Source organism: Rhinolophus ferrumequinum, chromosome X, assembly GCF_004115265.2.
Source record: "Rhinolophus ferrumequinum isolate MPI-CBG mRhiFer1 chromosome X, mRhiFer1_v1.p, whole genome shotgun sequence".
Lineage (NCBI taxonomy): Eukaryota > Metazoa > Chordata > Mammalia > Chiroptera > Rhinolophidae > Rhinolophus > Rhinolophus ferrumequinum.
Genome location: NC_046284.1, coordinates 95,345,571 through 95,358,794, shown reverse-complemented (window position 1 = coordinate 95,358,794; position 13,224 = coordinate 95,345,571). Strand labels below are relative to the sequence as shown.

At 42.1% G+C, this 13,224-nt stretch overlaps 1 protein-coding gene across 2 annotated transcripts in view; it reads right to left on the bottom strand.

Annotated features, from left to right (window-relative positions):
- SRPX (sushi repeat containing protein X-linked) overlaps nucleotides 1-13,224 on the bottom strand; it is an 89,626-nt gene that overhangs the window by 18,717 nt on the left and 57,685 nt on the right. For both annotated transcript variants that reach the window (XM_033108994.1, XM_033109003.1), the window contains 3 exons: nucleotides 4,875-5,001; nucleotides 1,827-1,948; nucleotides 904-1,083 (listed from right to left, as the gene is read on the bottom strand). In XM_033108994.1, the coding sequence (XP_032964885.1) occupies nucleotides 904-1,083; nucleotides 1,827-1,948; nucleotides 4,875-5,001 (429 nt within the window). The remainder of the gene's footprint in view (nucleotides 1-903; nucleotides 1,084-1,826; nucleotides 1,949-4,874; nucleotides 5,002-13,224) is intronic.

The window sequence follows — 13,224 nt, the reverse complement described above, 5'->3', positions numbered from 1 at the left end:
GTCAGGTAATATATTTACAGGTCTGGGGATTAGGATGTGGATATCTTGGGGGTGGGGGCATTATTCTCCCAACCTCAGAAAGTAAGATGGGGAAGGGAAGTCGTATGTTCTTTCCACTTTAATGTGTGAAATTGAAGAACCTCAGGCCTTTAGCTGATGGTGCACGTCTCTCTCTCTCACCTAACTCTGAATGGCTGGGATTAAAGGGAAAGCATAAAGATGAGAAAGGACCAGGAAATGAGACATAAATAGGAGTATATAAATAAGAGGATATGTCCAGAATTTTCTGGCTAGAAAATTTCACACTATTATCTCTACCCAGTCCAAGTTTTGTTCCTCAGTAATAATAGCTGACATGCATTGAGGGCTTACCCTGGGCCAGGCACTGCTCTGTTCCACTGCTCAATGGAAGACCTAATTTAATCCCTACAGCTCAAGTCGCAGGTATTATCTTCCGCATTTGACATAGGAGGCAAGACTCTGAATGCCCAAGGTCCGTGTGACTTTCAAGGCCATGCTCCAAAGCAGGCATTATATTTCCTGGACACACACTATACTGGCTTTGTACAAAAGATCTTTACATTTGTAGAAGGAAGGAACAGGGAAACTAGGGAAGACCTTGCTGATTCATTATTTCGCTAAAGGCTGGTCCTGGGTTCCCACCTCCAGCTTCTTCCTTAGAGGACATGAAAGAGAGATCAGAAGATAGGCAGAAGCAAAGGAGGAGGGTGGTGAGATGAGCTGCAGCAGGGACCCAGGGACTATTTTCACCCATCAGATGAAGAGGGATGACATTGAACCTTTCAAAGTGCATACAGTGAAACCCTTCCTCCCTGTGCTGCAAACCAGAACTAAGAGGTCCTCAGGTTCTGCTGCTGGCAAGAGAGAGGGCTGCACACGTACCTGCACAGGTGGGCTCCGTGCCAGACCAAGCCAGGTTGGATTGACATACTCGGGCAGGGCTACCCTGTAGCTCATAGCCACCTATGCAGGAGAACTCACAGGTGGCTCCATAATTATCACCGTCGCTGGAGCACTTCATGTAACCATTCTCTGGGACATTGAGTTTTCCGCAGCGTTTAACTGTAGGGACACAAGCCCAGGTGGGTCTCAGTGCTGAGCTCCCCTCCACAGAGTAACCAGGAGAAGTGAGGGCTCAGATGCAGCAGCTTTATACTCAGGCTTCTATATCAGTACGTGAAATGAGTGAGGGGGCAGAGATGGCTATCTGGCCAGTGGGTGGGCCTTGGAATGGTCACTATTCATACCAATGAGACCACTAAGATCAATTGGTTTAGTTCCCCATGTTTTATATGAGGTTGAACCCAGAAGAGTAAAGGTGTTTAATAATTAACTGCCCAAAGCATAAGGCATAAAGTAAACCTTAAAAACACTTTTTTTTCCAGGTAGAACAAATATTCTAGAACACCAAGAACATGGTCTGGTGGCCCAAGCTGGGGGCGGGGGGAGGGCCCCACACGCAGCTCCTAAACTCCTTTATAGAAGGATTTGCAGGCTTTAGCTGGTCACCCAAGCCCAGGGATGGAAAAGTTGTCAATATTCTTCTAGGACAGTCAGGGTCGGGCTCATTTGAGACCAGCTTAGGGCTCTCTTGGACTCCTTAAGTAATATGCCAGCACTGATCCTCATCCAGATTTGTATTGTGAAATTCAGGCATTAAGATGGCACACTTCCCCAGCCTCATCAGAGGTGAATCCAAGCTGGGAAGTGTTCATACGGCAGCGGGCACGCACAGAGGGTTCTGACTTCAGGGCCTGTTTCCCTTTGCTCTTGGAAAGGGAAAAGCCAACAAGCAGTATTCTTACCTCTTACTTTAACTCGAAATTTGCAAGTGCCCTTGTTCTCCGCTCGGTCATAGACTGTGTACTGGATCTTGTGATCTCCTTCTGGAAAGTTCGAGCCTGGGGGGAGGCCTTTTAGAATAACACTTAAAGGGGGGGAACAGAAACAGTAAAGATGATCGTTAGAATCCTAATAACACTTAGGCCATTGTGGACTTTAATGATCAACAATGATCACTGTGGAGGACCAACTCTACCCAGGAAGCAGTGATAGGGGCAACCATTAGGCCAGTTTGACTACAACAAAGATTTCTTGAAGAATAGAATTTCCTGAGCTTTACTTTGTTTTGGAAGAGCAGTTTGAGAGCACAAAATGGAAGTCCCCAATTCCTGGGAAGTTGAGGTTCACTTTTCTTGCTGGAAGGTAGAACAGAAGATGGGGGAAGCTGAGAACCCAGGGCCCACGTCTTCCTCCAATCATACCTTTCTATCAGGAGGGACCTGAATTGCCTTGCTGTTGGGAAGATGAGGGAATTTTCTGTGATCATTTGAGTGTAGTCCATGCAGTCATTGGCAATTTGTGCCTGCAAGGGGTGCTAGAACTTTCTTTTTCTATCTGGGCCAGTGGAGACCTTTCCTGAGCAAAAGGCAAGTTCACTGTGATTCCTTGGTGATCCTAATAATAATAACATTGTTGTTGCTGCTACTGTTGTTGTTTGCACTTACATAAACTTTACATATGTCAGGCACGGTTCTAGGTATTTTATACATATTAGTTTATTTAATCCTCACAACAACCCTATGAGGCAGATATTCTCTCCACTTCACAGATGAGGAAATTGTGGCACCAAAAGTTAAGGAAGTCGCTGAAGATCACACAGCTAGGGTGACTCCAGCATCTTTTTTCTTGCTTGTCTGAGAAGAGCACCAAGAGGTACAGCATGAAAAATTGCCAAGTTTTGTTTTTCAATAGACAGATCATTTCTGTTCTCTCCACAGTTCTTAAGAATGATGAGAATATTTGTTAATAATGGACATGTGAAGCTATCATTATCAACACTGAGGAGAACCTTACACATAAGTAGACAAGGTGGCTGTTTACAAGGTATGAAGTGAGGGGTTTTAGGAAAGTGCCAGAAATCCCACCATTAGAGACATGTCACTTTGGGCCTTAGATATTTTCAGGTCCACAGGAAGCATGATTGAAATGTAGATAAAGCTGAGAGGAACCATACTTCCAATACGAGTGCTGCTAACCTCTTGGAGACTATCTCATTTGTGACATGTAAATAACAGTCATACGGAATAAATAAGGGAACTCACAGGGTGCACTTGCCTCAGAGCTTGACACTAGAACCTTCTCTCCTAGAAGGGGATGATATAACAGTAGTTTGCATGAGACATGGGGTACAGGGTCATAAGAAAAATGCCAGAGAAGCAAGGAGTCCAAGTGAGAGATGAAAAGGGCACAAGACAGGTTTCTCTAAATGCCTTCTTCTGCCGGAGCGTGCTCCCCACACAGCATCCTGCTCCAAGCCTCTGCTGGCTCTGGGCTGTAGAACCCAAGAAGCAAACAGCTGCTCCGAAGACGCTCCTTAAAAATGTTATATTTCTAACCCTAACACACAGGCTACCCATTAAAAGGCAAAGTGAATAGTCACCTGGTAACCTGATGTTGTGTTTATCATAGAGGATTTCAATAGCAATCATAGTTGCTATTGAACCTGTCATAAGAACCTGTCATATATTAGGGGCTAGGCCAGGCACTGTGCTAGGCCGCAAAGATTCAAAGATATTAAGACCCTATCCCTGATTATGTCAACTGTGACTTCGTTTTTAATCCCAACTGCTTGAAGTTTCTCATTCGGAGTTTGTGACGTGTGTGACAGCAAATATATAATTTTCTTAATAAAGTATGAACTTTATTTTTGAGGTGTTACAAGGAGGAACAAAACTCGTAGTATTATCTAAGCTAGATGGTGCACTGGGAGAAAATTATCAGGATGTAGAAAAAAAAGATCTTGCTAGGAGTGTGAGTCTCACCCTCTTTCTAGTAGAAGATGTTCTGTTATTACTAATACTTCCTTTAAAATGTTTGCTGTTGCACGGCCTGGGTTGATAGGATTATAGAAAGTCTTTCCCTGCTGTATGGCTCACCAGGGGGTAAGTCAGAGGGATCATTTGTCCACAGATGGAAACTCTGTGGGGAAGTCTAACAGGTCCAGGAACTTTAAGGCATGGATGTGAATGTGTTAAGATGAAGTAGTGGCCTCCAGGGAACAGGGAAGCCAACGAAATAGCTGCGAGGGTAGATGCTAGATTAGAACAACATGTAGCTAACTGCACCAAAAGGAATCACCCGTTTTTAAAAGCATTTTTGGACGCACATCAAACTATGAATGCAGTTGGTCCTGGAGAATGAAGTTGGGGTAGGGAAGAAGGCAGAAGACACCTACTCTTTTTGAATAAGCTTCTTCTACAAGTGTTTAAGACGGTCACAAGTTTTTTAAAATAAATTAAACATCAAAAGTTTTCAAAGAAGCAGGCGGCAAAAATCAAGGGGTGGAAAAGGTCTGCACTAAACCATACTCACAGAGACCAAAGGGAGCAGCACCAGGTTCTACCTGAGAGACACAGAGGCTTCCTGAGGGGGTGATGGCTTAATATGGCCAGGGGATATGAGTAGGAGCACCCTGGGCAGGCAGTGGGGGTGATTCTATCCCCGAATTAGAATTAAGCAGGTGGCTTCCTCTTCCTCCTTCTGTCCACCTCCCCTTCTACTTCCCTTCTTTCCTTAAACAAATATTTACAGCATACCAACTATGTACTAGGCATGGTGCTTATTACTGGGGACATGACCGGAAACATATTGTAGTGGAGACAAATCCGTAGTGTGTCAGATGGTGAAGACGACAATGGAGGAAAAGCAAGCATGAATGAGGAATAGCTGAAAGAGTGACATACCATGTCTGAAAGCATCAATGGAGCAGCATAGATACACTTCCCCACTCATGGTAGTAAACGTCTCACATAAAAGAGGCAACGTCATTCTAGCTGCCAAGTTCCACTTACTCAGTTAGAATGCCGTCTGCTGTGTCTCTTCCTTCGGGGGTGTCCCAGGACACCCGAACTGTCAGCTTATTGGGTTCAGCAATGCGTTCCTTCACACTTGGGCACTTGATTCTAGGAGGTTCCATATCTGAAAATATAACCAGAGTATCCTCACTATCGTCAAGAAATATTTCAACTTGGGGTTCAACACCCAGCATTTGACATGCCTAAGCTCTAGGTACTCCCTACTTTTGAAGGGTTTGTTCACCCCCTGTGTATTTCTCTTCCCTCCCTTCATCGTGCCCCTTTCTCTTTTGCTGAGTTTTGAAGAATGTTTGGGTACTCACATGTGCATGGCTAAACCTTCAATCAATTAGCCTTGTTAGGTGTCTTGTGGGATAATTTGTTAACTATAGCTTCTTTCCCCATATTTCCAATCTCTGCCTACTGATTTGGTAATATGGCAGTAACCCAGCTAAATCCAGAAGCCATTCAGCCATTGTGAATTCCTCCTCCTTTAAAAACAGCATCATAGAATATTAGAGAAAGGGACCTTAGCTATCATCTAGTTCAAGTCAATTCAAGGCAATGAAATTTTGGTGAATGCCTGCCTTACCCATGGCATCATTCAAGCTGCTGGGGTTGGGTTGCACAAAGGCAAGAAAATCTCATGTGCTTCTCCAAAATTTACAGTATATTAGGGGGATATGACATGAGGCAGAAATGGCACTGCCCCAGGAGAGGTAAAAGCAAATGCTATGGAGGCTTAAAGGAGCCACCCAATGCTCATTTTACAGATGTGGAAACTGAGGCTCAGAGAGCTTAAGTGATTTCTTTAAGGTCATGCATGCAGATAGTGACAATGTGAACTATGACCCAAGCACTTACCCCTGGAACAAGCCCCCTCTCCTATAACTGTATCTATTCCCAACATATTCTTTAATATCTTAAACCGAACAGTGTTCTGTTTGGATCCACTCTCCCATCCAACTATCACTGGCTACACCTACTACTTGTGTTTGGGCACAGCAGTTTTACCTTGGCTCCGCCCCTTCCAAAGCCTCCCAAATTGCCCCAATTAGTTTCTCTACCTGCCAATAAAATTTCTGCCCCCTACCATCAAGGAAGAGTTGATAATGAGGTCTAGAAATAAGTGAGATATCAATTCTAAACTGAGTTGGATTTCATCTTATTATAACTAAAGTGAAATCACAAGAGAGGGAGTTCAAACTCGAGCAAATTCTACTTGATGATTCTGAACAGATAGAGAATGAATTTCAAGAGGGCACAGCAAATTAACAACTTTCAGATTTGCATTGCTTTACATATCAACTGAGAAGTATTTAAATGTTACTATAACCTGAATGAAATTAAATGTCATTTGATTCTGAATCACAAACATCTTTGAGAGACTAAATGCAACAAGTGCAGTCTTCATACACTTTCTCCTACATCTTATCTAATAAGTTCTCTTTTTATTTAGGGTAAGAAATGAATCATTTGTTAAACAGTTTTGCCTTCAGCTATCCAAATTCATTTTTATTTTGTGTCATGCTTCAGTGGAGTGTGAGTTTATAGCCTTAATACACTAATGCTAAATTGAATAACCACCGTATTTTATTGAGTCTAATTCACTATCAATTGTGAGATACATCCTGATTCCGGGGATATTAAAATGTGAAAAAATATGCTTCTTAGAATTGATAAAGTATATAAATGTTATGATGAAATGGCAGGTGCTTTAAAAGCATGAGACGTCTACTGTCAGTTGCTAATTTTTTTAAAAATAATCACTGTTTTACTATGATAGGTAATAGAAGACATACTTTTATAATTAAGACTAATATTTCACAGCTTTGGATTAATCAGAAAGACAAGTATACAACACCTGCACCCCGCTGGTCAAATATAGCTGGCAATCTCATCGTAGAAAGCATATTTATGTTTTTTTAATGTAGAGCAAAACGGGAGGGATGGAGAAGAGGAGAAAGATTTCAGTATAAAATTACATTGTGCTACCATATTTTCTTGGAGTGACATTGTCAGGGTGAAGAGATATTCTTAGTCTTTGTGGCATGTAAACTAAACACCTGGATGATATTCTGTATTGTTTTCTGTATCAACTAGACATATGACATTGTGAGCAAACAAGCTCCAAATTCCCCAAACCAGTTTCTGTCTAGCGAACAATGATCAGTGGAAACTGGCCTAGTGTTTCAGAAGCAGTGCTCTTTCTAAACCAGAAACAAGATATCAACCGCTAAAAGTAATCACTAATGTTTACTGAACCGTCTTACCATCTCTGTATTATTTCATTGAATCCTCACAACTACCCAACTAGACGAAGGATTGTTATTATCATTCTCATTTATAGACTAGGAATACCAGAAGCATTTCCCCTCTTAGAATTTCTTTGTGATCTGGGATTTTAAGACATGATCACGTATTTTTAAATTATTTTAATTAGCTATAAACACCTGTGTGTGTGCCTGCTGTTGACCTAGTGTTTTCCTCCAACCTCACATATTCTTTTGTGATTGCCTGCTACAGCTTCCCCATAAATCCTCGAAGAGCAGCAGAACTCGATTCTGTTGCATCCTCGAGCATCATGCCCTCTTTTTCAGCTGATGAGACCAGCTGGCCTGCCTTTCACAGATGCTCCAGAGACATAAGCCTATTATTACACAGCCATAGCCATCATTGCTTTTTACAAGGTATTATAAATTTCCATTAATTAAATGAACAAAGTTGCTATAGAAACATCACAATGATTCCTTTTTGACTCAGGATGCCCACAGAGCCAGTTATTGTGTGGAAATCCTGAAACTCTCTTGAAAATCCTGGCTTCTGCCCCATTGATTGGAGACATCTCACAAACTGTCTCCCTTCTCTGTGCTCTAATTCCCTCTCTGCAAATAAAATACCAGAAATAAAAATATTGCACTGTATCAACTACTATTTATCTGAGAAGCTGAACTATGTACTAAGGATCCTTAAAACATATAACCAGGTAGGCAGCTGAAATAAGAAAGAGGTTCAGGTTTCAGTCAAGATGGCGGACTAGGGAAACGCTGTGCTTATCTTCTCTCACGACCACATCAAAATTACAACTAAACTACAAAACAACCAAGATTGACAACCGCCTGAAATCTTGCTGAACCAAAGCTGTACAACTAAAGACATACAGAAGAAGCCACCTTGAGACTAGTAGCAGGAGCAGACATGGAACAGGCTGGTCCCACACCTGCATGTGACCATTAAAGATAGGGGCAGATATCTTGGCTGTGGAGGTAACCCCAGGAGGAGCAAGGAGTCCCAGTGCCACCCCAGGTACCCAGCCCAGGATTCCAGTACCAGGGAGATAAGATCCCAAAATTTCTGGTTGTGAAAACCAGTGGGTATTTGTGGCTGAGTGAGCTGGAGGGCGACTGGAGTCCCAGGCGCTCCTTTTGAAGAGATTGCACGTGGACTTACAGACGGAATCACTGGCTGCGAGCTCCAGTGCTAGAGCAGCAGCTGGGGAGGTGACAAGGACATACAGGAGGAACTGAGTTCGCTGGCTTCAGGATGAGGTCTGGAGGGGCGGCTTTCTCCTGGACGGAGGAGCTGGCAAAGGCCATTGTTTCTTTATTGAGACCTCCCCCATCCTGGTGTGCAGACGCAGGTGGCCACCATATCTAAGTCTCTATTCAAGCTGGCCAACACCCTTTGTACACCACACCCTGGTGATTCTGAGACCCGGCACCAACCAACTTTCAGGCACACACAAGCCACTTCCAGTGGCTTTTTTGTACGAACTGCCTGCCATGGCTCATGCTTTAGACTTTCCTAGGGTCTCTGAAAGGTTTGTGGAATCCAGACAAGCAGGATCTGGCTTGACCATATCCTATACCTCTGGCTGAGCAGCCCTAAGCCCAGCACTAGTGGCAGCCAGCCTTGGTTCACGGCTTGACCTCTTGAGGTACTTCTGAGCTCCGTGCAGGCAGCAGCTATCTGCGGATTGCTTTGTGACTCCTGTTGGGTGGTCCTAGGTGGGGCACAGGCTGTGGATGAACTTGACCTACAGCGGGTCTCCTCCCAGGTGGCCATGGGGCTGGCACACCCAGTGGCCAGCTTCCAAACAAGCTGGATCATCCACCCAGCCACCTCCAATGATGACACCCCCAAAGGGCAGGCTGGGCAGGCACCAGAGCCCTGCTAAGGCAGATCCTGCTGTGTAGGGTCAGTCCCCGCACCACAAATCCTCCACTGTAGGCAAAGCCATTCCTCACCAGCAATGAGCCCAAGGGTCAGTCCCTCCCACTGAGGTGCACACAACAACCAAGGCTCAACTACAACAGGAGGGAACACACAACCCACACAAGAGACACACCTGGAGTCCGTGGCTCAGGTGACCAGGAAGACTGCATAACTGAGTCCCACAGCACAGGTCCTACATAAGGCCACTCTACTAAGACGGGGAGACATACCGTGTTTCCCCGAAAATAAGACCTAGCCAGACAATCAGCATTAATGCATTTTTTGGAGTAAAAATTAATATAAAACCCAGTATTTTATATTATATTACATTACATTACATTACATTACATTACATTACATTACATTAAAGACCCGGTCTTATATTATAGTAAAATAAGACCGGATCTTATATTAATTTTTGCTTCAAAAGACACATTAGATCTAATTGTCTAGCTAGGACAAACAAATAAACAAAAATCTGGGGTAGCAATACTTATACCAGACAAAATAGGGTTTGAAACAAAGACTTTAACAAGAGACAAAGAAGGACCAAATAATCCCACTTCTGAGTATTTATCTGAAAAAACTCAAAAATGCTACTTTGAGGGGACGTGTCATCCACATGTTCATTGCAGCATTATTTACAGCAGCCAAGATATTAAATGAAGGCAACTGGGTTTCCCTGAATGGATAAATGGATATGAAGAGGTGGTACATTATACAATGAAATAAAACGGAATGAAATCTTGCCATCTGCAACAACATGGATGGACCTAGAGAGTATTGTGTTGAGTGTAGTAAGTCAGACAGCAAAAGACAAATTTCATATGATTTCACTTGTAAGTGGAATCTGAAGAACAAAATAAACAAACGAAAGAGAAACAAACTCATAGATTCAGAGAACATTTTGATGGTTGCCAGATGGTAGCGGGGGTTGAGGGTAGGTGAAATGGGGAAGGAATTAAGAAGTACAAACTGGTTGTTCCCCAGTAGTCATGAAGAAGTAGGGTATAGTAGAAGGAATAGAGTCAATAATATTGTAATAATTATGTGTGATGTCATATGGATACTAGATTTACCGGGGTGAAAAATGGGAAGGGGGTTAGGGACAGGGTAAAAAAGGAGAAGGGATTAAGAAATGAAAATTGATAATTGCAAAATAGTCATGGGGATGTAAAGTATATGGAATATAATCAATAATATGGTAATAACTATGTATAGTGCCAGGTGGGTACTAGTCAGGGGGATCACTTCCTAAATTATATAAATGTCTAACCACTATGCTGTACACCTGAAGTTAATATTAAATGTAAACTCTAATTGAAAACTAAAAAAGAGGGGAAAAGATAAAGAAGAATAAGAGGTTCAAAGTTCCAGATATAAAACAAATAAGTCATGGGGCTGTAATGTACAGCATAGGGAATATAGTCAATAGGATTGTGATAGCGTGGTACAGTGTCAGATGGTTGCTGGACTTATCATGGTGACCACTTCTTTAACATAGAGAATATAATCAATAATATGGCAATAACTCTGTGTAGTGCCAGGTGTGTAATGTTGAATAGCTATGATGTACACCTGAAACTGTAATATTGTATGTTAGCTATATTTTAATAAAAATCTTAAAAAGAAAAAGAAAGAGGTTAAATGGACAGTGTCCTGGCCAACAGGTAACAAGAAAACAAAGAACTTTTAAACTAAGGCTGTAAATGAACTGCATCCTAAAATGTTTGCTTAAAAAGTGTTGTCCAGTGGTGATCTGTGTTTGAAGGTGTCTGCTAGATACATGATTAATAGGTGCTTCAGAACATGACAATAACTTGTGTCTGAGACTGCCTGACCTGTAGTGAGGTCCCATCTCTCCACTTCATTCTAAGACAAGATGATACTCTTATCCTAAATAAAGGGTTATCACAACTCCTCACAACAAACAGACCTTATGTAATGCCCCTTTCCTCTCTGACTTCCTACATTCCCAATTCAAACTGGCTTTTTAACTGCTTTTTCTCTCATTTCTTTTATACCTTGATCTTTCACATCAACCAGCTCTCCATCTGTATAGTCAATGTGGTAGAGACTGTTCATCCACTGTATGGTCCCCCTTATTTTGTAGCAAAAAAAGTTTGCCTGGGCCTTTGGCCTTCCAGAGTAAAGACTACATTTCCCAGTCTTCCTTGAAGTTAGGTGATGGGTTCTACTAATGGCTTGTGAGAAAAAGTAATGTGCAGCTTCTGGGTTTTGCTTTTTAAAAAAGTGTCTGGGATAGTGTACCCCACTTTTTCCTTCCTCCTCCACCCTGATTTGAATGTGGATGTGGTAGGGAATTGGAGCAGCCATCTTTGACTGCAGAATGAAAGGTGCGAGTATGAAAGAACAAGTGAGAACGAGTTGGGGCCTAGGACACTGCCCTGGACTGCTTAAGTACTAACATTTATGGGAATGGAACTTATATTTTGTTTAAAGCATTATGATTTTGGCCTTGTGAATAATACCTGAATGGTATAGAAGAAACAGTTACACCTGTTTTTTCAAATTACTCCTATAAAAGATTTTGTGTGGCATTTTTCAAGATGTATTTCACTAATGATTTCCAAGCACTGATTTCTAACAAATATTGTGCTGAATTTCCTGCAAAGATGGCTACCCATAATCCCCTTATATATATGCAGCTCCTCCTACCAAAAGGTGGAGTCTATTTCCCCTCCTTTTGAACCTGTGTCAGCCTTGTAACTTGCTTTGACTAATAAAAAGCAAGGGAAGTGACCCTATGCCACTTTCAGGCCTAGGCCCTGAAAGAATCTGACTGATACCTTCTACTTCCACTATCTTGGAAGCCAGCTGCCATCTAAAGAAGTCCAATTATCTGACTGGAGAGGTGATGTGGAAAAAATGAGAAATTATGGAGAGAGAGAGAGAAAGAGACTCAGCCAAACCCTAGCCAGTACAGCCACCTTCAGAGATGTCACACATGTGAGTGAAGCCATCTTGGAATCTCCAGCCCTAGTCAGTCACCTCAGCCACTATTTAGTGAAACAGAGATGAACTGTCTCTGAAACCTGCCCAAATTACCCAACCCAAACAACCATGAGCAATATCATGGTGGTTTGAAGCCACTAAGTTTTGCACGGTCTGTTGTGCAGCAATAGATTACTGATAGAAATATAAAATAGTATGAGGTTGGTGATGGAGGGCGGAAGTGATCATTTCATGGAGCATAGGAAGAGAGTGACTGCCAAAGGCAGAATAAACCTGGACACTGCAAACTTGCCCAGTTATTTGCTTCCCCAGAAGAGTGCAATCCTTGTATATGTCTTTGGGAAGCAGTTCTGTTTCTTTGGCACCACGTAACATTTAAAAACTTTCCCAAATATGGGGTGGCCGGTTAGTTCAGTTGGTTAGAGCGTGGTGCTGATAACACTAAGGTTGCTGGTTCGATCCCCGCATGGGCCACTATGAGCTGTACTCTCCTTTAAAAAAAAAAAAAAAAAAAAAAATCCCAAATAGACAAAGAGGCAAGAAGGGAAACAATGAATTCCACAATTAAAAGTCACCATCTTCACCAGAAAGATGGTCAACTGAAAACTCACTGGTGATATGTTTATATTGGAGAGGGCCACTAAAAGTTGACCTGTTCAGTTTGCACTAACAAACTTTGTCAGGTAGAAAGTGGATCAGTATGTCAACCAATCAAGTGGTTTCAAAGCTGAAAGTAGCTTCCTGAAAGTTTCCAAAAGAATGTGTATTTGTCAACCCAGGAAACATTTGGCATAATTTAAGGTCATCTACAACAACATCTGCATTTATTCTTAGACCCCACATTGTTTGTATTTTCAACTAAATCCCTGGAAATGATGCAGTGCGGCCCAGCAAACTTCCCTGTGGTTCATTGGGTAAACCCAGCCGTCAGATAGTTGGGAAGCCACAAAAGTATTCCATCAATTTGCATATCCTGAATCTCAGAGATTTTTTTTTTATCCTAGAATTTCATTAGTACTACCTCTCAATTATTTTCTAGTCTGTAGGAAATACAAAACAGGAGAACAATTCCAAAAGCCAAGTTGGTTTTGAATGATATTTGCTGGATTTTCATTGTCTATGGTTTTTTAATTTTCTTTAATTGTTTTCTTTTCCT